The 27018-nt window shown below is 38.3% G+C and overlaps 1 protein-coding gene and 1 non-coding gene across 3 annotated transcripts; both read left to right on the top strand.

The window, feature by feature from the left end:
• The first annotated feature begins 5062 nt into the window (after window positions 1-5062).
• On the top strand, window positions 5063-27018 carry LOC103513550 (SWI5-dependent HO expression protein 3). 2 transcript variants are annotated; one of them, XM_008478387.3, is made up of 7 exons: window positions 5063-5258; window positions 11279-11362; window positions 11887-11939; window positions 22584-22708; window positions 23648-23797; window positions 24264-24449; window positions 25866-27018. In XM_008478387.3, the coding sequence occupies exons 1-7, from the start codon at window positions 5148-5150 to the stop codon at window positions 26399-26401; spliced, it is 1245 nt and encodes a 414-aa protein (XP_008476609.1). In that variant the 5' UTR covers window positions 5063-5147; the 3' UTR covers window positions 26402-27018. The 2 variants fall into 2 exon arrangements, with proteins under 2 accessions (XP_008476609.1, XP_008476610.1); XM_008478388.3 differs by lacking the exon at window positions 5063-5258 and adding an exon at window positions 6354-6532.
• On the top strand, window positions 16369-16485 carry LOC113469201. The gene has a single exon (XR_003392691.1). It is a non-coding gene; the product is annotated as a U5 spliceosomal RNA (small nuclear RNA).

The raw sequence follows: 27018 nt of genomic DNA, 5'->3' as shown, positions 1-27018 counted from the left end.
AAAAATAAGAAAAATTGTTAAAATTGACGAAAAAATGATCAAAACCAATGGCCTTCAATGGTAATTCAATGGGCTCAAAAATCAAAACAAGAGCAATGACGTCACATATCCTGTGACCAATCACAGAGCGTTTAGAAATGTGATAAGAAATGGCGATCTTTTTTCAACGAAATCTCTGGAACAAGACATCCTAGAGACAAAATTATTTTTGATTTCGTAATTTTTTGAAGCATTCTATCAAATAATCGACAGAAATAGGTGACTTTTTGAAAATCGAGGTTGTCTATTCAAATTTCGTGCCAAAATTCATTAATGAAAAATACAAGGTTGCCAGATTTCAAAGTAAGAACTATCGTACATAAGCCACATTACCGTACGTTTTTATTTGACGGAGTTACCGCACGTGGCTCGCCGTGTCAGTTGTTACGATCAATTAGCTTGGAAGGTAGTTTGCATTGTAAGTGATAGATCGCGGGTTCGATTCGCACCAGGGGTGGATTTTATACAAATCGTACGTAGGTACCCATATACCCAAGGTTCGTTCTCGGAATGCTGGCTTTCTCCTATCCTGTCCTTCTCCTCTCTTCCATTTCGGGACGATAAGACCTCAGTAGTTAACTCTATAGTTCTATCTATCAAAAAAAAAAAAATCGTGGGATTTTTTTAGGGCTGATCTGCTGATTTTTTGCTGACACGTACGGTATTCAGTCATTCCGCACGTACGGTAATTCTATCAAAGACATCTGGCAACAGTGTATTACTAATCATCTTCAACTTTCCTCTTTTTTTTTCTTATTTAGGTATTTATCTTTCAACAAAGTTCCCCAATTTCCATTTCCATTTTTAATTTTTTTATTTCTCTCTCTTGTCTCCCACTCCCATTCTCGTTCAGTGTTCAGACAAAGTATTCAGTGATAAGCGTTTATCTATGGTGAGTTCGTACATCTTTAACTTTCCTCTGTTCCTCTTTTTTTTTTTTCATATTTCAACATTTTATCTTTCAAGTTCCCCAATTTCCATTTTTATTTCTCTCTCTTGCCTCCCACTCCCATTCGTTCAGTGTTCAGACAAAGTATTCAGTGATAAGCGTTTATCTATGGTGAGTTCGTAGTCCTACTAAAGTTATCAGGAACCCTGACACTGATAAGGGACCTCTGCCTTGTGATAGTAAACTGGTAAGCAGCTGATCCAAGATTCCTGTCTTGTAAGCTCTTGGTAATCAGGAAGTTCGAGGTGGTATTGACCATGATATTTGATATTACATGGTGAAACATCTTTCATTAACCTTGATGTAAAGTGCTTTGGCGGTATTTTGACCGCTTTTGGACAGATTTCGACCGTTTTTTGGCGGTTTTCAGCTATAGCGACATAACGGTTATAAAAGTTTGGACTCCGCCTCACAGGGATTTCGTAAGGAAAGACCTGCATTCCAATATTAGCCAGCCTAGTTAGCTTGGAGGGTAGCGCGTCTGCCTCGTAAGCACTAGGTCGCGGGTTTGATTCCCGCCCGGGGCCGGATGTTATCCTGAACGGATAAGGTTTGTCCGCGGAACGACTGGCTCCCTCCTATCCTGTTTTCCTTCTCTGATTTCGGGACGATAAGACCTCCACAGTTCCGTCTATGAAACCCCGTATTAAATACTTTCTCATTATATTATTATTATCATTAGGTAGGTACTTTAGAAGTAGAAAGTAAAAGTCTAATGTGGTGAAGTTAACAGACAATAGGCAAATTAAAACTTCGTCGTCTATTCGTTTGTTCAGTGAACTCTAGGAGCTGAAGTGTTATCTCGTATGAATGAGTCTTTAGAAGTAGACAGTAAAAGTCTAATGTGGTGAAGTCAACAGTTCAACAGACAATAGGCAAATTAAAACTTCGTCGTCTATTCGTTTGTTCAGTGAACTCTAGGAGCTGAAGTGTTATCTCGTATGAATGAGTGATACTAAGTAGTATACCCAACCAATATTCTGCCATTACAGTGACACTAATATGTGTAAACAATATTCTGCCATTGCACCGTGTGTTGATGTGTTTACACAATAACATTGTTCTCATTTTAAAGACGCAAATTATCTTCTCCCAGAGTGCTGAGTTGTCGTATTGAATAAAATTTTCTCTCACCCATTCACTCTGGATCTCTCCAATGTAAGTATCAGTGATGCTGTGTGTGCTTAAACATTCACTTGAAACCACTTTCTCTTTTGGCAATATTGTATCCAAATTAGTGATTCTCATTTTAAACACGCAAATTATCTTCTCCCAGAGTGCTGAGTTGTCGTATTGAATAGAATTTTTTCTCACCCATTCACTCTGGATCTTGCCAATGTAAGTATCAGTGATGCTGTGTGTGCTTAAACATTCACTTGAAACCACTTTCTCTTTTGGCAATATTGTATCCAAATTAGTGAAAGTTATCAGGAACCCTGACACTGATAAGGGACCTCTGCCTTGTGATGGTAAACTGGTAAGCAGCTGATCCAAGATTCCTGTCTTGTAAGCTCACTAAGCTCTTGGTAATCAGGAAGTTTGAGGTGGTATTGACCATGATATTTGATATTACATGGTGAAACATCTTTCATTAACCTTGACGTAAAGTGCAACTTATGGTACATCCTGTAGGATATGGCCTTGAACGTTAACCTGTGTGAGTGTTGATACTTGGTACCATTTGAGCTTGGTACCACTTAGCTGTCCGTGACTATGATTATGCTGTTTCAGCACGGTTATGATATTTTACCATACCAAGACACCATTTTTGCTGAAACTAAATTGCACACGAGGAAAATGAATTCCTAAAAACATCCTGTAGGATATGACCTTGTATGTTAACCCGTGTGAGTGTTGATACTTGGTACCATTTGAGCTTGGTACCACTTAGCTGTCCGTGACTATGATTATGGTGTTTTAGCACGGTTATGATATTTTACCATACCAAGACACCATTTTTGCTGAAACTAAATTGCACACGAGGAAAATGAATTCCTAAAACGGGCCAAAATGGTGCATATACACGTAATATATGACATAAACAAGCTACTAACATCATCTATGTATATCTTTTACAGCTGATATCACAATGATACTTGATGCATGGTTTAAGAAACAATTGGTTTACGATCCATCCCTTAGAGATGGCATAACTTTTGAAATCCTATTTTCTATCTAGGATCCAAATCTTGAGATTGGTAAATCAAGTACCTACTCACTACTCTCACCCATTCACTCTGGATCTCTCCAATGTAAGTATCAGTGATGCTGTGTGTGATTAAACATTCACTTGGAACCACTTTCTCTTTTGGCAATATTGTATCCATATTAGTGATCCAATTACTGAATGGTTTTATTTGACATGGATTTCTATTGATGATCTTGCTTTGCAAGTTTGGTGATTTGATTTGGTTTTAATTTAATAATTAAGTAGGTAGGTACTGTAAATACTTTTGGGACAGAAACAGATCTTACTAAGTACTTACATATTACCTTAGCAGTGGGTTCCTATATTTATTTTTTGTTAAAATGTAGATTGTACCAGTGTGTTTTTTTCTTTCTTACCTACCTTACGAGACAAAAATCAGAAGTTCATTTGTTAACAAATTTGCATTTCTTTGTTCATTTGTTAACTTTTCCTTTTTTTTTTTTTTTTTTTAATTTTACAAATTAGTGATCCAATTACTGAATGGTTTTATTTGATATGGATTTCCATTAATGATCTTGCTTTGCAAGTTGGGTGATTTGATTTGGTTTTAATTTAATAATTAAGTAGGTACTGTAAATACTTTTGGGACAGAAACAGATCTTACCAAGTACTTACATATTACCTTAGCAGTGGGTTCCCTTTTCTTCTACTAAGTATCAAGAATAACTGTGGGTAAGCAAACATTCATGCAATTCTAAACCAATCCTAAATGTAATGGGTAGGTAGTTAACCAATATTGCTTAAGCACCTACCTATTTCATCATGACCTACAAAATGCCTTGAGAAAAAAGAAAGGATGATTCTGTTGGTGGTAGTAAAAGGAGATTTTTATGAGTGAAGTTTTAGGTAATCAATTGGTCTAGATCAGCCATTCTTAACCTATGGTCCGTGGACCACTAGTGGTCCGCGATAAGGTTTCAGGTGGTCCGCGAGAGGTGAATAAGGAAAAAGTCATTGTGTCTCTATTTTATATAACATACCCCTAAGAAAGAAAAAAAAAATCTTTCCTCTTTTCATACAACGTGCTCCTCCTAACTCCGCTCTTATCAACGATTGCATTTGTGACCTTGAAATTGAAGCAATGATACACAGTACCTTGGCGCGCGTGTGTGTGTGTGTGTGTGTGTGTGTGTGTGTGTGTGTGTGTGTGTGTGTGTGTGTGTGTGTGTGTGGTGGGTGTGTGTGGTGGATGGATGTGTGTGTGTGTGTGTGTGTGTGTGTGTGTGTGTGTGTGTGTGTGTGTGTGTGTGTGTGTGTGTGTGTGTGTGTGTGTGTGTGTGTGTGTGTGTGTGTGTGTGTGTGTGTGTGTGTGTGTGTGACCCGCCCCTTTTTCCCCCCTTCCCATTGGTTTTTTTTTTTTTTTTTTTTTTTTTTTTTTTTTGAGAATGCTCTCATTTAATAAAAATAAATGTTACATAAATAATAAAAAAAAAAAATAATAAAAAAAATGTAACATGGCAGTGCAAGCAAGCTGTAGATTTGTAGAATGGTAGAAGCTTAACCCATCCTTTGCTGAGATTGGTTTGATGGTCCTTGGCTGAAGTCTTGAATTCTCCTTTGTTGGAGTCTTGGAGTCTCCAGGTTGCCCCGGTGCATAGAACCGACCATCGTGAGGACGAACCCATCCTTTAGTCCTGTTTGCCGTTACACCTAATCTAAGCCTCTGAGTAAGCAAGCTCTGAATAAGCATCTTAAGAATGTTGTATCAAAGGGGTTTTTTTTTCCCCACCAATGTGTTATGAAAAGAAGAGTTATATACATTTAAGTAGGAATGCCTCTTATCAGATTATTTATTTTCATTGTGCCTTGTGATTCAACATTCTTATTCTTTGTTTCCAAGAAAATTAAAATTAACTCAGTTAAAGACGAATCAACTTATTCCACAGGTTGCATGAAGCATATAAGAGAGTCCAAAAAGTGAACCAAAATCTCGAAGACAAATTGCTGAAAATGGTCGACAAGTGTGAAACAGAGAAGTCTGTTCTGAACAGTGAAATCTCCGCTCTGACCCGAAAACTGGTGGATGATCAGTATAACATTAATAAACTCAATGATGAAAATGTAAGTGATACTTTAGGTGTTTGTGTTGTGAACAAGTGAAGTATGTACATTCTAAGTTTTAATTTTGATGATTTTCCATTTAAGGTAAAACACCTAGTCACCGTCTTCGTACCAAAAATCGGCATTTTTTTATTTAAGCGCCAAAAATAAGGAAACGTGCCATTTTTGAGAACCCCTGATAATTTTAAACGATTTTTCAGACGATTTGTGTTTAACTTCTCATACATCAAAATCAGCTGATGTTTGTAAACATTGAAAAAAATCAGTTTGAAAATTGTGCTTCGAGAGGAACCTACGTTTTTTCACAATTGTCTGTTTTTTCCCTTAAGAAACTGAGTTTCGTAGCTAAGGTTTGTAGACTGTGTATTGAGCTTTCAAGTGACTTTTTCATTTTTTCTGGACTTAAAACATAATTCTCAATAGATTCAAATGCATTGCAATAATTTTATGTGAATACTTTTTAAATAAATGGTAAAAAAAAGGTGCAGTGTCGGAGTTCCGAACGGTGTAGAAATAATCGTCCCGGGTAACAAGTATTTCACATGAATGTTTTCTCAAATGTACCATTGTTCGAATTTAATGTGAGAATGCTCTCATTTAATAAAAGTAAATGTTACATAAAAAAAAACATTGCATTGCAAGCAAGTTGTAGATTTGTAGAATGGTCGAAGCTTAACCCATCCGTTAGTTCTGTTTGCCGTTACACCTAACCTAAGCCTCTGAGTAAGCAAGCTCTGAATAAACATCTTAAGAATGTTGTATCAAAGGGGGGTTTTTTCCCACCAATGTGTTATGAAAAGAAGAGTTATATACGTTTAAGTCAGAATGCCTCTTATCAGATTCATTGTGCCTTGTGATTCAACATTCTTTTTCTTTGTTTCCGAGAAAAATAAAATTGACTCAGTTAAAAACGAATCACCTTATTCCACAGGTTGCATGAAGCATATAAGAGAGTCCAAAAGGTGAACCAAAATCTCGAAGACAAATTGCTGAAAATGGTTGACAAGAAAAGTTGTGACATAATAACACAAAGAAATTGCATTTACATACATACATACATACATACATACATACAAAGACAAATCAACTTATTCCACAGGTTGCATGAAGCATATAAGAGAGTCCAAAAGGTGAACCAAAATCTCGAAGACAAATTGCTGAAAATGGTTGACAAGTGTGAAACAGAGAAGTCTGTTCTGAACAGTGAAATCTCCGCTCTGACCCGAAAGCTGGTGGATGATCAGTATAACATTAATAAACTCAATGATGAAAATGTAAGTGATACTTTAGGTGTTTGTGAACAAACGAAGTGAGTTGTGAGTTTTATTTTTGATGATTTTTTATTTAGTTTGTCACTTTGTTTGTTTGTTTGTTTGTCAAACTATTGTACACTCTTGAACAATTGCTAACTACCATATTGATGAAATGTGACAAAAATATCAGTGGCATAAAGGGAAAATCCCATATTTCAGTGCTGAAAAGGAAAAAATCCCTTATTTCAGTGGTGTAAAAGGAAAACCCCCATTTCAGTAGTGTAAAGGGAAAATTCCCTACTTTAGTGGTGTAAAGGGTAAAAATCCCCTATTTCCCACTACACCACTGGTATAATTAACTCATCTGTTTTGCACATAAGCTACCTACAATGTGAGATGTGAGCTAACAATCTAATCTGTTGAAGTAATTGCACACAGCCAATTATCTTCCTATCTGTAACAGCCTGTCCCTCTTTCATTCCACAGTTGTTTTTTTTTTTTTTTTTTTTTAAGGGGGTGAAGTACTTATGTACATTCTAAGTTTTAATTTGATGATTTTCCATTTAGTTTGTCACTTTGTCTGTATTACTGCCTTTTTATTTGTTTCTTGGACTCTTGTGCAAATGTGCACACTCAAACAATTTATACCTACCATATTGATGAAATGTGACAAAAATGTCAGTGGCATAAAGGAAAAATCCTCTATTTCAGTGGTGTAAGAGGAAATCCCCTATTTTAGTGGTTTAGAGCCCTAATTCTGTGGCCTAAAGGAAATATCCCCTATTTCAGGGGTGAAAAGGGAAAATTCCCACCTTTGGTGGTGTAAAGGGTAAAATCCCCTATTTCCCACTACACCACTGGTATAATTAACTCATCTGTTTTGCACATAAGCTACCTACACTGTGAGGTGTGAGCTAACAATCTAATCTGTTGAAGTAATTGCACACAGCCAATTATCTTCCTATCTGTCCCTCTTTCATCCCACAGTTGTTTTTGTTTTTTTTTTTTTTTGTTTTTTTTGTTTTTTTTTTTTTTTTTTTTTTTTTTTTTTTTTTTTTTTTTTTTTAAGGTGATGAACCCAACGAATTTTTCGCTTTGTATGAGGAGTAAGTGGATTGGAACACATCACAAACTTACCTTCTGATGTACCTACTCTATTTGTCAAGTGAAAAAGGCCTTTGCCCTTGAGATCAATTTTTTTTAAGGAGGTATTTGTTGGTGATGAAAATTTGCTATGTATACGTACCTACCCATTTCAGACACATAGATTGCTTGTTAAAAAAAAGGACTCAGGTCCTGAAGAGGTGTCGTGCATGATTGATTGATAGTAATTTTCCAAAACAATATTCTTGTTTTATATTACAACATATGCTGTTTATTTACACAAATCGTTGAAACAGTAGATAGGTACATCTTTCCCATGGCTATCGATATATATATACCTATATATTTTTTTTCCTATTAGGCGCTTTAACTATGTGTTATAACATGTCGTTCGCGCCGGAGTGGCTATCTATATTATTGGGTTTATCACGGTTATTCCCGATCATACCTAGTTTATATCATAACTAGTGGTTCAGTGAACTGTGCATTGGTCTCTGATGAAAGGCCATCCTGCATAATAAAAGTTTGAACTCTGCCTTTCAGTGAACTGTGCATTGGTCTCTGATAAAAGGCCATCCTGCATACTAAAAGTTTGGACTCCGCCTCACAGGGATTTCGTAAGGAAAGACTTGCATTCCAATATTAGCCAGCCTAGTTAGCTTGGAGGGTAGCGCGTCTGCCTCGTAAGCACTAGGTCGCGGGTTTGATTCCCGCCCGGAACTCTGCCTCACAGGGATTTCGTAAGGAAAGACCTGAATTCCAATATTAGCCAGCCTAGTTAGCTTGGAGGGTAGCGCGTCTGCCTTGTAAGCACTAGGTCGCGGGTTTGATTCCCGCCCGGGGCGGATGCTATCCTGAACGGATAAGGTTTGTCCGCGGAACGGCTGGCTCCTTCCTATCCTGTTTTCCTTCTCTGATTTCGGGACGATAAGACCTCCACAGTTCCGTCTATGAAACCCCGTATTAAATACTTTCTCATTAGGTACCTACTTTAGAAGTAGAAAGTAAAAGTCTAATGTGGTAAAGTCAACAGACAATAGGCAAATTAAAACTTCGTCATATATTCCTTTGTTCAGTGAACTCTAAGAGCTGAAGTGTTATCTCGTATAAATGAGTGATACTAAGTAGTATACCAAACCAATATTCTGCCATTACAGTGACACTAATATGTATAAGCAATATTCTGCCATTACAGTGACACTAATATGTATTAAACAATATTCTGCCATTGCACCGTGTGTTGATGTGTTTACACAATAACATTGCTTATTATCTCATTTACAGTACTGGGTCAAAAAGTAGTTATTCCTTAAGGTAAGGGTGAGAAAAAAAACCTCAAGACATCTGGACGGGTGTGTCACTCCGAGGAAAAGAAAGGGTTTTGGGACTTCTTTTTTCAAGAGTTGTAACCTTTCCGAAAATTGTGCATATGAATGTATGGTGATATTTCATGTATGCACACGTCAAAAAGTAGTAGTAGTAGAGCTAATAAAAAGACCTCAAGACATCTGGACGGGTGTGTCACTCCGAGGAAAAGGAAGGGTTTTGGGACTTCTTTTTTCAAGAGTTGTAACCTTTCCGAAAATTGTGCATATGAATGTATGGTGATATTTCATGTATGCACACATCAAAAAGTAGTTATTACTTAAGGTAAGGGTGAGAAGCCCTTACCTCTAAGAGCAAAAAAAAAAAGACCACAAGACATCTGGACGGGTGTGTCACTCCGAGGAAAAGAAAGGGTTTTGGGACTTCTTCTTTCAAGAGTTGTAACCTTTCCGAAAATTGTGCATATGAATGTATGGTGATATTTCATGTATGCACACTTTTTGAAACCCCTGTATAGGTGTATAGATAGCTATTTTCTTGACTGTCGTGGTTCGTGTTTGTTTCTAATTACATTCAGAGATATAGAAACTAGATATGCTACGTATACTGTATGTTGCAGACATCCTTCCCGACTTAAAATCTCTATACTGAAACTTCATTCTAAAGATATTAAAAAGCCAATCCTTTGAGCTTTTCAAAATCCAGGCTCAATCCCCGAAAGTGACGTTTTATTACTTTCCTTATCCTATAGGAAGGAAAGTAATGTAATCGGGTCAAATTTTCGATGGTCAGTTTTTAGTGTCAAAACACGTTTTTGAGCTTTTCAAAATCCATCCCCGAAAGTGACGTTTTTACATTGTCTTCGAAAAAAGCCATTTCCGGTTGTCCAATTCTGACATCAAAACGATCTTTTCCCATCTCATCTTTTAGTGATTTTTTTTTTTTTTTGCCAACCCCATTCATAAACAAAGTTACAAGGTGCAGGGTAAGGACTTATGGTACATCCTGTAGGATATGACCTTGAACGTTAACCCCTGTGAGTGTTGATACTTGGTACCATTTGAGCTTGGTACCACTTAGCTGTCCGTGACTATGATTATGGTGTTTCAGCACGGTTATGATATTTTACCATACCAAGACACCATTTTTGCTGAAACTAAATTGCACACGAGGAAAATGAATTCCTAAAATGGGCCAAAATGGTGCATATACACGTAATATATGATATAAACAAGCTACTAACATCATCTATATCTTTTACAGCTGATATCACAATGATACTTACTTGATGCATGGTTTAGGAAATTCCTAAAACGGGCCAAAATGGTGCATATACACGTAATATATGACATAAACAAGCTACTAACATCATCTATATCTTTTACAGCTGATATCACAATGATACTTACTTGATGCATGGTTTAGGAAACAATTGGTTTACGATCTATCCCTTAGAGATGGCATAACTTTTGAAATACTATTTTCTATCTAGGATCCAAATCTTGAGATTGGTAAATCAAGTACCTACTCACTATGGCTGGTTCTAGGCACTTACAGAACTTTTTTCCAGGGGTTTAATGACGGGCATAATATATCAGATTTCCTTGACCAAATCTTCTAATAAATCTACCAAATTTTAGTGTCACTTTTTCTGACCCGATTGTGTAGGTAATGTTAATTAGTAGGTATATTTGATGATGACAATTGGAATTTTTCCGTACATTGTTTACTTTTAGACAGTGAAATTGTATCATAATAAAATTGAATTGAATCTTCCTTTGTTTTCAGGAAAGGTATCGAAATGATTTGAACATGGCCATCCAAGCACTCCAATGCGAATCAACCAAATTTTAGTGTCACTTTTTCTGACCCGATTGTGTAGGTAATGTAGTAGGTATACCGATGATGAGAATTGGAATTTTTCCGTACATTGTTTACTTTTCGACAGTGAAACCGTATCATAATAAAATTGAATTGAATCTTCCTTTGTTTTCAGGAAAGGTATCGAAATGATTTGAACATGGCCATCCAAGCACTCCAATGCAATAAAAAGCTCTTTTTCATTGACAAATCGCAACAGGTTATGGGCCCAGTCACCCTTGACTGTGCAGTTGTATTTTCCAGGGGTTTAATGACGTGCATAATATATTATCAGATTTCCTTGACCAAATCTTCTAACGAATCTACCAAATTTTAGTGTCACTTTTTCTGACCCGATTGTGTAGGTAATGTAGGTATATTTGATGATGACAATTGGAATTTTTCCGTACATTGTTTACTTTTAGACAGTGAAACCGTATCACAATAAAATTGAATTGAATCTTCCTTTGTTTTCAGGAAAGGTATCGAAATGATTTGAACATGGCCATCCAAGCACTCCAATGTAAACCTTCTAATTATATTACCCAGAAATGTGATTCGGTAAGCACAACTTGGAAAATTAAAAAAAAAAATCTCTAAAGTTCTAGACTCTAGAGTTTAATGACTAAACTTGTAAGAATATGTTTCGTAACTGATTACTTCCATATCAGGGGCAAAATTCCGTGTGGATTTAGAATTCTCTAAAGTTCTAGAGTTTAATGACTAAACTTGTAAGAATATGTTTCGTAACTGATTACTTCCATATCAGGGGCAAAATTCCGTGTGGATTTAGAATAGAATAGAATATACCCTGTTTATACTGCAAGAATGAGACTGAAAAGTCCTTTACTCCCGCAGTCTAAACGAGGACTTATGTATTTGGTACAATCAATGTGATTTTTCAATTTGGTATAGATATTTGTAAATTTTATTCTATAATTTTTTACAGGATTTACAGTATTTTTAGAGGAAAAATTAAACTTTATTGGGGGGAAAAATCCATGACTAAAGTAAATCCTCCACTAAAAAAACCTCCAATGTTCCTACGCAATTTCCACCTAAATTAAATCGAATTGTGATTTCAGCTCCCCAGTGAGTACCAGGCCAAAGTTCGTTCCTATATGAGTAGCAAGCAGAGGCGTATAGACGGGAATGGCAATGTCATAATATAATAGAATATACCCTGTTTATACTGCAAGAATGAGACTGAAAAGTCCCTTACTCTCGCAGTCTAAACGAGGTCTTATGTATTTGGTACAATCAATGTGATTTTTCAATTTGGTATAAGTAGATATTTGTAAATTTTATTATGTAATTTTTTACAGGATTTACAGTATTTTTAGAGGAAAAATTAAACTTTATCGGGGGGAAAAATCCATGACTGAAGTAAATCCTCCACTAAAAAAACCTCCAATGTTCCTACGCAATTTCCACCTAAATTAAATCGAATTATGATTTCAGCTCCCCAGTGAGTACCAGGCCAAAGTTCGTTCCTATATGAGTAGCAAGCAGAGGCGTATAGACGGGAATGGCAATGTCAACTCAACGCAGAAACCTAAACACGAGGTGAAAACTATTAAAGTACCCATACCTACGTTCCCGCCCACTGCCATGGTGTACTCACTCAATAAGACTGTAGGTAAGTTTTGAGGGACGGAGGTGCTCCAGTAAGCTTAGTTGGGTGAAATTGCTCACTGCGTGAGAATCCCACCATAAAGGTTTTTTTTTTTCTTTTTAATCCATCGAATCCGGATTCGTTGGATTCAACAAGTAAACTGGGCCAAGCAATTAGAGGAATGCTGTCATTTTCTGTTTTTCTTTGATTAATGAGACCTAGGATTATCACTGTGTCATTGTTTGGCATTCTTACCATAAAACACAGTTTCATGTATTTTGGCTAGTTAAGTTTCAAATTAAATTCATTTGAGCCAAAAAGAGCAAAGGGGACGGAAGAAAACCTGAAAAATGACAACGTTCCTCTAATTCTTTGGCCCAGTGTATTTAGATTCGATGTCCAGATTCAAGTATGGATTTAAAAATCCCATTCACTGAACTTGGATTTTCAAAACATATTTCTTTCTTTTTCAAAATGAATCTGAATTCATTAGGTCCAGAAAAAACACCCTGATTTTATTCCCCCTTCATAGAAAAAGATGCTGACGACACAGATTCCAGCCAATCACAAGAGGACCTGGTATCTGCCGCCATTATGGCTAAAATATTGGAAGAACGCGAGCGAGAACGACTGAATAGCCACAGACATTGTCCTAGCTGTCGTTGTCATGGAAACGAGAAGGGTAAGTGAACGAATGAAGTGAGGTCTAAGTTTTAACACGACCATTTTTCACAGGTTGTCCATTTTATCTTTCAATTCCCGAACAGAACATAATGGGGCTCAACCACTTTTTTTTTTCTTCGCTGATAAAGGAAGTTCGAAACACGCTGATCTCAATAGAAATGCTTAAAATTTCATTTGAGGCTTCCTAAGATGAGAAATCTTCGTTTGAAATTTTCGAATTTTGAAACGCACAAATTTTCGCGGGCAGCCATTTTTTCGTGATGACGTCAGTTCATGCGAGGTCGTAAACCATGGCTGCTTCAACGTTATTTTTTTAAAGAAAGATGCAGACGACACAGATTCCAAATGTAAGCATTCAAATCTGACTAAAGTCTAAGACTGAGGTCAGATTTGAATCATAATTTGAAAATACCTATATCTGTCTCAATTTTAAGGTCCCGAGTTCACTGAACCAAAGTACTAATGGCAATTCGTTTTATATTATCTTGAATTTTTTCTCCTGTTTGAATATAGTCCTATCTGTCCTTTATGTTCCTCAAATGCCCCTATGAACTCCTCACACCTAAACTTCTGTCCTGCCTTGGAAGCCAGCAATGACATTGTAGGGAAATATTGAGATGCGAGAGGGAAAATGGCCAAAGATTCTGACATTTGCAACATATAGGTATACAATATTGTTTCTTTGACTTGTATCTTCATTCTCTTGCAGCGTATCACAGCGGGGGACTGGTAGACCAGGTTCACAAGACTACTCAGACCTCATCAGGACGAGACTCTAGTCCCGTGTCCCGCAGTTCATCAGTCTCATCACGAGAAGGTCTTCTCATTTCATTACATTCGGATGATAATACCCCCGCGAGTACACCGCGCTCTGGCAAGAAGAGTATGAAACTAGGTGAGTTTTAAAGTAGAAACACACTACTATCACGTCACGTGAACTCACGGGGAGTCAGAAAGATGTAGTTCAAAGTTTTCCCATAATATTGTAGGAAATCACATCACTTGATCTTACCACTATCACGTCACTTGATCTTACCACTATCACGTCACTTGATCTTACGTGATGTCATGTTAGTGTGTTTCTTCTACCTCTAAGTGAACAAAATGAAGTTCTGATGTATTTGTAAAATTAGATTTCATTAAATAATAATAATAATAATAATCATTGCTTATCTTAGTTTATGTTAGTTATAGTTAATGAAAAACGATCAGACGGTACCCATGGAAGAGAAAATTGCCAGATTGTATATTGCTTTATTGCCAGATTGTATTGTGTGATCTTAGCATAACAATGTGAGGGTAGAAATTTTTGTGTACACTTCAAAGCATATTTGATCCGTTTTAAACGATTATTTTTATGTCATTTGTGTATTATACTTTCAATGCTCCTTTATATCTTGTATTTACTCAATTTACTGTATGGTTGAAAGCTAGTCGATTTGTTAGAGGTTGATTCTCTCGGATTAAGAATCCTTTGCCAACGCGATTGCCTCTGTAATTTAATGGTTTGCCTAAAAAAAAAAAAAAATCTGGTGTGAACATCACACGACTTTGTATTACATTTGCGGAATACGAAATAAGCACTAAGCACTATTATTATATTGCTTTATTGCCAGATTGTATTGTGTGATCCTAGCATAATAATGTGAGGGTAGACATTTTTGTGTACACTTCAAAGCATATTTGATCCGTTTTAAACGATTATTTTTATGTCATTTGTGTATTATACTTTCAATGCTCCTTTACAATGTGAGGGTAGACATTTTTGTGTACACTTCAAAGCATATTTGATCCGTTTTAAACGATTATTTTTACGTCATTTGTGTATTATATATTATACTTTCAATGCTCCTTTCAATATCTTGTATTTACTGCATGGTTGAAAACTAGTCGATTTGTTAGAGGTTAATCCTCTCGGATTAAGAATCCTTTGCCAATGTGATTGCCTCTGTAATTTCCCTAAAAAAATTTATGGTTTTAGATTTGGAGGAAGAAGAAAAACAATCTGTATCTATTCGTAAAACCCTATTGAAGTGCTAGGCCGGCCATACACTATCAGGTCGCCTGTCAGTTTTGAACTGTCAAGTCCGACCTGTCATTTCTGGCATGAAGCCTGATGAGCACACACACTGCATGAAGATTTTATCAGTTATCAGTTTACCATGGATCCTCCTGGTGATAATTTGCTTTTGCTGTCTTTGCTCAAGCTCACTGAAAACTGAGACCTGAGAACTGATGAAACCGCCATACACTGTGCATTCATGTCATGACAGAACTTATCGAATTTTCATCATGTCTCAGGTCGCCTGACATGCCACCTGACAAACTAGTTTTTACTGCCACACACTTCATTCCAGACATGACAAGGATTCGCATGACAGCTGCCGAGTTCCCCTGCTGAATAGCGAGGGATACCCCTGTGAGTGAGGAAAGCAGCGGCCCTTCTGTCTCCCATTGATTTCATTAAAATCGGATTAACATAATTTATAATCAACATTTAAAGAAAATTCCTCATTTGATTTTTTGTAGAAATGGGTCTCACTTGTTCCCCTCTTTTTAAGAAAGTTCTAAAGTTCACTGAACTACAACTTTAATCTTACCTATCAATTTGATTTTTCTTCCGCAGGTCATCAAATTAGTCAAAGCAATACAAATCCCAGTCAGCCCTCTCACACTGTAAACAAATCAGCCCGTAGTCATAGCAACGGAACTAGCGTGTCCAATCACTCTATCGGTAACCATAGCAACACAAATGTAAACATCGGTAACCTTAGCAACCAGATTGTACACACAAGCGTCCCTAGCAACCAGATTATAAAAGGCCACACTAATAAAAGGAATAGAATCTAGACTAGACTCATTGTAAATACAATACTATGAAAGTTATAGACTTGCTTCGGTAATGTACATAGTAGTCTGGACGATCCCTTGGTAACACATGTGGGTTTAGGAGTTAATCCTACTTTGAGAGATTGTCCAGTAATAGGTATACCTAAAGGTAAAGGGTTAGGTGGTAGAGAACGCCCAGGTGTTAAACTCGCCACTGGTTAATTGGTTGTCTTCCACTCAAGAGAGTCTATTTAAACGATTACCTAACTCTTCGAACTCGGGCTCCTCAGTTGTACTCCGAGTGTTAATTAAACCAAGCACATTGCATAATTAAATAGGCGAAATTTTCATTAACAAAGTTTTTTTACTTATAAAAGAACTTCTCACTTTTTTGTTCTTCTTCGTCTACTGATATAGTTTTGTTTTTCCGTCATTGAGTCAACTCTGGCTTCCCTTCAGAACGCATAAATCTTTCGCCTTTTACTAAAGATTTCCGTGGAGGGGAGCAATTGATGAGTCTAACTCAATTTTTCGTGCTCTTGGCTTCGGTCGAGACGTAATCTTCAAATTTAAAGATCCTCTTCCGAGGAATTAGTGAGAGTAACATTGTTACCTAGTTGTTACGAAATTAAAATTTAGATAAAACGATACCTACCTACAGACCTAAAAGTGAGAATTGTTAGATTTTTATACTGCTCAAATCGAGTCTCTTTAAACCAGGATTAGGCTACTAATTACCATTTTTGTGGTGAAATTCTCAAACAAAGTTGAGGATAAAATACCTCGCCTCGGCTGGGAATCAAACCCAAGCCCTCTTGATTACCAGGCGAGCGTCGCCACACGGTGATTATAATTTTTGAAGAAATTTAATTGAGTATTGAGTTGAGGAGTCTGATGCCTTTTTGATAAATTTGGTGTCGCCTGTTGGTAAAGATTTCCAAATACTGTTGGAGTTAATTTTTGTAGCCAGCGCATCGGCGATTGCACATTTAGCCTCTCACATGCAAAAAAAAAGAAGAAGAAGAAGAGGAGGAGGAGAAATTAAGACAAACCATGTTGGGATCGGAAAGATCGTGATTTTTTACAAACGAAAATTACAGAATTCAATTATTGTCGTTCAAAATTTCACACAATATACCTACAATACATTATCCAAAATTACCTTCACTTGAGATGTATGTAAAAACTTATCCTAGGTATTAAAAAAAAAGTATAAAAATATCAGTACTGCACTAATAAAGCTTCCGACATTGCTTTTGTCACTCGGTAATTATAATTTTTGAAGAAATTTAATTGAGTATTGAGTTGAGTCTGATACCGTTTTGATAAATTTGGTGTCGCCTATTGGTAAAGATTTCAAATACTGTTGGAGTTAATTTTTGTAGCCAGCGCATCGGCGATTGCACATTTAGCCTCTCACATGCAAAAAAAAAAGAAGAAGAAGAGGAGGAGGAGAAATAAAGGCAAATCATGTTGGGATCGGAAAGATCGTGATTTTTTTACAAACGAAAATTACAAAATTCAATTATTGTCATTCAAAATTTCACACAATATACAATACCTACATTACCCACAATTCCCTTCACTTGAGATGTAGGTATGTAAAAACTTATCCTAGGTATTTAAAAAAAGTATAAAAATATAAAGGCCACACTAATAAAAGGAATAGAATCTAGACTAGACACATAGTAAATACAATACTATGAAAGTTATAGACTTGCTTCGGTGATGTACAATGTACATAGTAGTCTGGACGATCGCTTGGTAACACACGTGGGTTTAGAATGATGGGGAAGCTCTGAAAGAAAACAACCGCTAGAAGTTAAGAAAAACGGACAAAGAATATGGTTTTGACTCTACCCCTTTTTACAATAAGAGAAGTGCTAAAAAGTTATTGTACCTAATCGTTCCTTTCAATTCAACAAATAAATTAACTACCTTTCAAAATAAGTCCAGCTGGCATAATGGGCATTTTTCTTCTTGGCAAATTCTTCTTCCAACTTGTACCTACTTTATCTAGTACATTTCAGTACTAATAGGTATATAATTATAAGTTTTTGATGTTCCATAGGTACCTTTCTTACCTCTGAACTAAACATTACCTACCTATTACCTACAAACACATCCATTGCACGTGCAAGATTCAGGTGTTGTAATCCTGTTACCTACTACATCAAAAATGTCTGAACCCCAATACAGTTGGCGAGGTTTGATAGAGGGAGCTGTAACAACGGAGGTCTTATCGTCCCGAAGTCGAAGAAAGAAGACAGGATAGGAGAAAGCTAAGCGTTCCGAGAGCGAACGATTTCTGTTTAGGACGGAAACCCGCGACCTAATGCCTAATGCTTATAAGTAGGCTTGCCAAACGTCCCGAATTGGCCGGGACAGTCCCGCTCAAAAAAAAAAGAGGTTTGATAGAGGGAACTGTAACAACGGAGGTATTATCGTTCCGAAGTCGAAGAGAGAAGACAGGATAGGAGAAAGCTAAGCGTTCCGAGAGCGAACGATTTCTGTTTAGGACGGGAACCCGCGACCTAATGCTTATAAGGTAGGTGCGCTACCTTCCAAGCTAACTAGGCTGGCCCAAATTCTCGGGCCAGCCTGGTAATTCTACTGTACGGACTCTAGAATACGTAATGTACACAACTAAGTCATAAAAGGTAAAAGTAAAAGTACGTTGACACAAATCTTATCTACATGGTTGATTAGATGGCCTTTGGTATATTAAATCAAAGTAAAATAAAGTACAAGAAAAGTTCTTACTTGGACAGAGGTCAAATTCTCAAAGGAAGTCGACGCCAGCACGAGGAAATGCTTGTAGTATCGGGGTGCACTCAGAATACTGGCTGGGGTGCACTCCGTCACTTGAGTGCGACACTCGGAGGACCACTCCTCCAAGTAGAATATCGCCTGGACAAGGGTCTTTCTCGGGAAGGCTGGCTGACTCCTATCCTGTAATCCTTCTCGGTTCGATTCCGGGACGATAAAATTCATGGATTTGATTCCCACCGGGGCCGGACAGTATCCTAAAAGGACAAAGTTCGTTATCGGAACGGCTGTCTTTCTCCTAACCTGTCCCACTGTCCACGGCTTTCGTCTGGCTTTCTCCTAGCCTGTCCATAAAAAAAGGATAAAGTTCGTTATCGGAACGGCTGTCTTTCTCCTAACCTGTCCCACTGTCCACGGCTTTCGTCTGGCTTTCTCCTAGCCTGTCCATAAATATCCTAAAAGGACAAAGTTCGTTATCGGAACGGCTGGCTTTCTCCTAACCTGTCCCACTGTCCACGGCTTTCGTCTGGCTTTCTCCTAGCCTGTCCATAAATTTTCTACAAAGTCAGCAAGACCACAAACCTACGCCACTTACGTGTGTACGTCACCATGCTGATCCAATCTTGAGAAGAAGGGGAGAAGTGCATACTTTGGACCCCCTGTTCTTCCTGACTCAGGTTGAAGGAAAGTCGAGTGCCGCTGATCAGGGGGGCGCGGGTTCGATACCCGGGATTACCACTCCGGCGAAATGCGCGCTCACGACTGTTGTACCTGTGAATAGGAAGGAATAGAATACTTGAACACTTTTTTTTTGTTTTTAAAGATGAGTGTTTCACCGCCGTTTTTATTTCGTAGCGATGAAACAACTGCTACATTGGACGCTTGTGGTCTGTGTCGAAGACTGCCCATCCCATAGTATACCTCTCATCAGATGGGCGAGAAAAGACACAATACTTCCCATTTAGGTGCTGGGTCAACACGAGAACACCAGAAAGTAACCCGTTGAAATATTTGCAATCGAAAAACGAAACGAGTACAAATTTTTGTCGATGGTGGGATTCGAACCCGGGACCTTCTGCATGGCAAGCAAGCGCGTTACCACTGGTTTTTTTTTCTTTTTTGATAGGTGTGCAACGACTCTGTATAACCGCTACCGTTTTTAGGGATAAAGATTTCACACTCCATTCTGTAACAATTTACCCGTCTCCTCACATTAACCTCACCCAACCTGAGTGAGACCGGACAGAGCCAGCATCACGTGATTGCCCTCATGATCAATGATCATCGATCCGGATACCATAACCAAAACCAACCATGTTGAGATGATCATACTCTTTACCTAAAGTGTATTTTCCTTTCTGAATGAAAAGGTCAGAACTAAACTACCGATCTTCAATTCTCAATCCTCGACTTGTCAGGTTTGAGAAAACGCCATATTAAATTTAAAATGGTATAGAATACCAGGCCACCTAGGAATGAAACTAATTTTGGTCATACCTCCTTTCTTCCTTTCGAGGGGAAATGGGCTTCAGAAGAGCAAAATCGTCTCGCACTCGTATTTATGAACAAGAATGATCGTTCTTAGATCAGTCTCAAGTCAAAATTGACCAATCAAATGCCTTGAGACTATGCTTAGCAAATACTCAATCTTTTGATCGGACCGTTACCGGACCGTGACTGGACCTTGACTGGCACTATAGTGTGAATCAGGCTTAAGGGCATTAAAAAGTAACCCGTTGAAATATCGTAACCAGAATTCGAGTGCAATTCTTTCCGCATGACAAACAAGCGCGTTACCAAAGGACCATTGCCCCCAAAATCGAAAACCCGAAATTAGGTAAATAGGTAATCAATTTTATCATAGGTAGATTATTTGGTCACATGACTATCGAATAATATGTGAATCGGTAAATATGGGTGTCAGATTCCGAAAAGGAAAACACGACTCTACTTACCAATCAAAGGACGCCCTTGTCCTCACTCGTACATCCTGGTTCAAGGACACATTAGTCAAGGTCACATGCAAGGCCACACTAATCAGCCCATACGTTCCATTATGCTTGAACCTGTAGTGAATTGACTCGACTACCCGGGTACACATTTGAGTGACGGGGTCCCATATTGGGAGGGTTTCCTCTAACATGGGAACACAGTGGTCGTTTTGACACAAGTACGGGTCGATGTGAAGACAGGATTGTTTTGTACAGTTCTGAAAATGAAGTTGACCTTTGTGGATCAATCGATCCATCCACAATATCCACATACCTATATTATCGAATAATTAGCGATCTTGGATTCTGGGATGATCGATTTTCTTCACAAACCTGAGGTTTTCCGTTTCAATGCAGAGTAGAGAGTTGTCCGGCTGAGTGACAATATAGTGGGGGGAGTTCTTAATGTAGATGAGCTGCTTGGAGAAGCAATACTGCGAGGAGGAGAGGATGGGAAGAGGAAGACAGTGGGAGAACACTAGACGGTCCCGGGCAGAACAATCGTTGTCACAACAGCAGTTGATGTCGCACACTCGAATAGAGAGGAGAAAGCCAGCCCCGTTCGCGTTCTGAGAACGAACCTTACCTGTTCAGGATAGGCTCGGGGAGGGAATCGAATCTGGCCCTTACAAGGCAAGCGCGCTACTCTCTTAGTTAACTAGACTGACTCCTCATTCTTACCTAAAGGCCTCCACGTGTGGCAATCAATGTTATGCGTTCCAGGAGACATGGGGACATTGGTGAATCCATACGTCGCACACGCCCTTCTAGAAAATGAACAAGCGATGGACAAACGATAGACATGGTCACAAAATAAACAAGTAGGTAATGGAAAATGAAGGAAAAGAAAAGGAAAAAATAAAAAATAAAGGCGGTTTTGTCAACATCTCCAAAACCATCTAGGACGTTTTTCAGGCTCTCAGAGAATTCGAAAAATGTTTTAAACCAACTTCCGTCATGGAAAATTCGGGAAAGTTGCGAACTCCACAGAATGTATATGGTAGTAGATGTTGACATCTACTGACAAAAATGATAAACAACAATAACAACAACAATAACAACAACAACAACAACAACAAGACCAACAACAACAACAACAACAACAACAACTCACGGTAATAAGAAGATCTGTAGGTACCTACGTTACCTCCTAATCATGTTAAAATACATACTTAGAAAAAAGGAGTGAGATCCCCACAAAAACACAAATGTGAAAAAAAAAAGGCCAAGTTCCTATCCAAAAATGTCGGCCTATAAAAGTGGTGAGATACATATAAGTATCTACCTTACTCTCTAGTTCTAATCTTCTAATGTACTTAACCTACCAATTTTGGAGTATAGGTATGCTAACAACCTATACCTACTTTGGATAGGTACCTACTCAAGACTCAACTGTACGAACTGTCGGAACCTACCTCTCGGTAGGTACCTCGATGAAGATGCGATATGTACTGTCAGAGTCAGTATAGGTACCTACCTCTTAGGTCGATTATTGAATTGGAAATTAATCAGTTTTAAAGAAAAGTATATAACAATTAAAAAAAGTCTATAATCACTTAATTACCTCAAAAAATGGACGAGTTATAGCAAATTAAAAATGAAAAAATCCTTAAGGGTGTCGATGACTGGGTGTTTTACCTTAGTTTGTCACTTTGTCTGTATGACTGCCTTTTTATTTGTTTCTTGGACTCTTGTGCACACTCAAACAATTTATACCTTCCATATTGATGAAATGTGACAAAAATGTCAGTGGCATAAAGGAAAAATTCCCTATTTCAGTGGTGTAAGAGGAAATCTCCTATTTTAGTGGTTTAGAGGAAAAATCCCCTAATTCTGTGGCCTAAAGGAAATATCCCCTATTTCAGTGGTGAAAAGGGAAAATTCCCTACTTTAGGCGTATAGACGGGAATGGCAATGTCAACTCAACGCAGAAACCTAAACACGAGGTGAAAACTATTAAAGTACCCATACCTACGTTCCCACCCACTGCCATGGTGTACTCACTCAATAAGACTGTAGGTAAGTTTTGAGATTGTGAGGTGCTCCTGTAAAGATGTATTTTGATTTCGGGAAATTGACCACTGGATAATAGATCAGTTGCGCTTACTTGGGTGATGTTTCAAAGTAATAGAGCAGAAAAAATGACGACCAATGGAATTTTTCTTTTTACTTTCTATTCTTCTACAACTTCTAGATACCGAGATAGGTAAATCGATTTAAAAAATACCGGTAAATCGTAAAGTTTGACGTCACGGCATACGCTCCCGTAGGCGATGACGTCATAATTCATAACTCCCGCTTCGTTTGTTTGTGCGCAAGCGTTTCTGCCGTCACAACTCTTTGAACTTTTTTATTAGAATGGCAATTAAAAATTGAATTTTCGACCTTTTAAAGTTACTTTTCCGGAGTTTTGACCTCAGATTTGGATTTTTCACAACTTTTTCGTAGGAATCGAGCTTTTATTAATAATATTTTTCCAATTGCAACTCCTCCATTGGCCACTGCTCTAAAAAAACTGAATGGAACAGTGGTCAGTTTGCCGAAAGAAAAATACCTTAAGCTTGGTTGGGTGGAAGAGCTCACTGTGTGAGAATCCTACCAGGAAGCCTTTTAAAATATTTCTTGGGGTTTGAGAAGACGCCATCTTTGAACTTAAAAAAAGAAGGTTTGATAGAGGGAACTCGATTAAAGTAGCTACTCAATTGTCCTCACGAGGCTGAGTGCACCCTGAACTCCAAGCACAGAGCCGAAAAAAACCTCGGCTTCGCCGGGAATCGAACCCGGACCTCCTGCGTGCAAGCCTAGTGTGATACCCACTCGGCCACGGAAGTTGCTTAACGAACATTATCCTTTCAGGATAAAATCTACCCCGGGCGGGAATCGAACCCGCGACCTAACGCTTACAAGTCCAATTCCTTACATCTAATACCTACCTATACTTTTTTTTCCTCTCCACAGAGAAAGATGCAGACGACACAGATTCCAGCCAATCACAAGAAGACCTGGTATCTGCCGCCATTATGGCTAAAATATTGGAAGAACGCGAGCGAGAACGACTGAATAGCCACAGACATTGTCCTAGCTGTCGTTGTCATGGAAACGAGAAGGGTAAGTGAACGAATGGAGTGAGGTCTAAGTTTTAACACGAACATTTTTCACAGGTTGGCCATTTTATCTTTCAATTCCCGAACAGAACATAATTCCCAGTACCTATCGATTATTTTGATGAAATTTGGCAAACATGTTTAAAAAAGAAAGATACAGAATTTGAAAATACCTATATCTGTCTCAATTTTAAGGTCCCGAGTTCACTGAACCAAAATACTAATGGCAATTCGTTTTATATTATCTTGAATTTTTTCTCCTGTTTGAATATAGTCCTATCTGTCCTTTATGTTCCTCAAATGCCCCTATGAACTCCTCACACCTAAACTTCTGTCCTGCCTTGGAAGCCAGCAATGACATTGTAGGGAAATATTGGGATGCGAGAGGAAAAATGGCCAAAGATTCTAACATTTGCAACATATAGGTATACAATATTGTTTCTTTGACTTGTATCTTCATTCTCTTGCAGCGTATCACAGCGGGGGACTGGTAGACCAGGTTCACAAGACTACTCAGACCTCATCAGGACGAGACTCTAGTCCCGTGTCCCGCAGTTCATCAGTCTCATCACGAGAAGGACTTCTCATTTCATTACATTCGGATGATAATACCCCCGCGAGTACACCGCGCTCTGGCAAGAAGAGTATGAAACTAGGTGAGTTTTAAAGTAGAAATACACTACCATCACGTCACGTGAGCTCATGGGGAGTCAGAAAGGTGTAGTTCAAAGTTTTCTCATAATATTGTAGGTAATCACGTCACTTGATCTTACCACTCTCACGTCACTTGATCTTACGTGATGTCATGTTAGTGTGTTTCTACCTCTAAGTAGTGCGCCAATGCACTTTTTGGGTACTTTTACATCGGAATAGGACTCTACCTCGAAAAAAATTGTCATTTGGTTGTGCCCCATTCCCAGTACCTAACGATTATTTTGATGAAATTTGGCAAACATGTTTAATAAAGAAAGATGCAGACGACACAGATTCCAAATGTAAGCATTCAAATCTGACTAAAGTCTAAGACTGAGGTCAGATTTGAATCATAATTTGAAAATACCTATATCTGTCTCAATTTTAAGGTCCCGAGTTCACTGAACCAAAGTACTAATGGCAATTCGTTTTATATTATCTTGAATTTTTTCTCCTGTTTGAATATAGCCCTATCTGTCCTTTATGTTCCCCAAATGCCCCTATGAACTCCTCACACCTAAACATATGTCCTGCCTTGGAAGCCAGCAATGACATTGTAGGGAAATATTGAGATGCGAGAGGGAAAATGGCCAAAGATTCTGACATTTGCAACATATAGGTATACAATATTGTTTCTTTGACTTGTATCTTCTTTCTCTTGTAGCCTATCACAGTGGACAGACTTTGATGGACACTCTAAGCACTCAACAGACTTTGGACACTCTAAGCACTCAACAGACTTTGAACACTTACCTAAGCACTCAACTAGTTTTGACCACTCAATCGATTTCTCCCCCTGCTCTCTCCTCACATCATTGATTGATTGGAACTGTTCCTTGAGTAATTTGCGCAGTTGAAGCTTCAACCGCTCAACCAGACACTGAACACTTACCTAAGCACTCAACTAGTTTTGACCACTCAATCGATTTCTCCCCCTGCTCTCTCCGCACATCATTGATTGATTGGAACTGTTCCTTGAGTAATTTGCGCAGTTGAAGCTTCAACCGCTCAACCTCAAGGTCCTGGGTTCGAAGAGTGTCGGACAGAATTTTCTCTGTACTATCCGGTGGTCGGACCGCTCAACCTCAAGGCCCTGGGTTCGAAGAGTGTCGGACAGAATTTTCTCTGTACTATCCGGTGGTCGGAGGGTGGCTAGGTGTTTGGATACCCCTGTGAGTGAGGAAAGCAGCGGCCCTTCTGTCTCCCATTGATTTCATTAAAATCGGATTAACATAATTTATAATCAACATTTAAAGAAAATTCCTCATTTGATTTTTTGTAGAAATGGGTCTCACTTGTTCCCCTCTTTTTAAGAAAGTTCTAAAGTTCACTGAACTACAACTTTAATCTTACCTATCAATTTGATTTTTCTTCCGCAGGTCATCAAATTAGTCAAAGCAATACAAATCCCAGTCAGCCCTCTCACACTGTAAACAAATCAGCCCGTAGTCATAGCAACGGAACTAGCGTGTCCAATCACTCTATCGGTAACCATAGCAACACAAATGTAAACATCGGTAACCTTAGCAACCAGATTGTACACACAAGCGTCCCTAGCAACCAGATTATAAACACAAGCGTCCCTAGCAACGAAGTCCCGGACCTAATCAACCTAGCGGAGGACACAACATCAAGTACCGGTTCGGACGTCAGCGGACCACGCCTGGTTTCAGTTCGAATCCCGGCGGGGTCAAATAATATCCTCCTCGATAACGCAGCGGCATTCGCGGGCCCCATTCTCTACAAGAGTAGGAGTACGGTCCCTAGCGTACACTCGTCCCCTCCGATGCGAAGCACTGCGGTGCGGTTGACGGATGTGAAGTCGGATGCGTCTATATCGTCGGATGAGGATGGCGGATCGAGCGATGCGGGCTATTCGAGTTTGGCACGCGTGCGTACGGAGACGCGGATATAAGGGTTTGCGTACTTACTTGCGTTATGTCTGACCGGATACGATTGATGTGTGATACCGATGGATATCTAATCAGAGTATTTTCGGAGATGATTTTTTTATTAATATTATTTTTTTAACTTTTGAAGAATTTCATATTTGGAGAATATTTTCAACTTTAGGTGTCGTAAAATCATTCATCTTGGACCACAAGACAGATGCTTTTAGAGCTCTGACAAACAATGTAAGGTATCGGAATTTTGAAGACATAAATGTGAAGAATCAAGATTGGTCTCGTGTCTCTTATTTAATATGGTTTAACTTTTATCTCAAAAGTGTGACCCCAGACAATAACCAACCATAAGAGTGTAAAAGTGTTTTCCTAGCTCCGAAAATACTCTGCTGTGGTTGCCTAGAAAATCGTTGGTACAATATCGAATATCATCAAAGCCCTCGACTGGCGTTATGTCTTGTAAAGGAAGGATCACACGATATGCCAGAGAGACATATCATCTGGTAATTTTGTATGGTATATTGCAAAAATTTGACGCCATATAATTATGGTCATTGCTTATCTTAGTTTATGTTAGCTAAGGTCATGTTAATGAAGAACGATCAGACGGTACCCATGGAAGAGAAAA

The sequence above is a fragment of the Diaphorina citri genome, unplaced genomic scaffold (genome assembly GCF_000475195.1).
Source record: "Diaphorina citri unplaced genomic scaffold, Diaci psyllid genome assembly version 1.1 scaffold985, whole genome shotgun sequence".
Lineage (NCBI taxonomy): Eukaryota > Metazoa > Arthropoda > Insecta > Hemiptera > Psyllidae > Diaphorina > Diaphorina citri.
The sequence above is the reverse complement of the archived record's forward strand: the minus strand, read 5'-3'. Positions and strand labels throughout refer to the sequence as shown.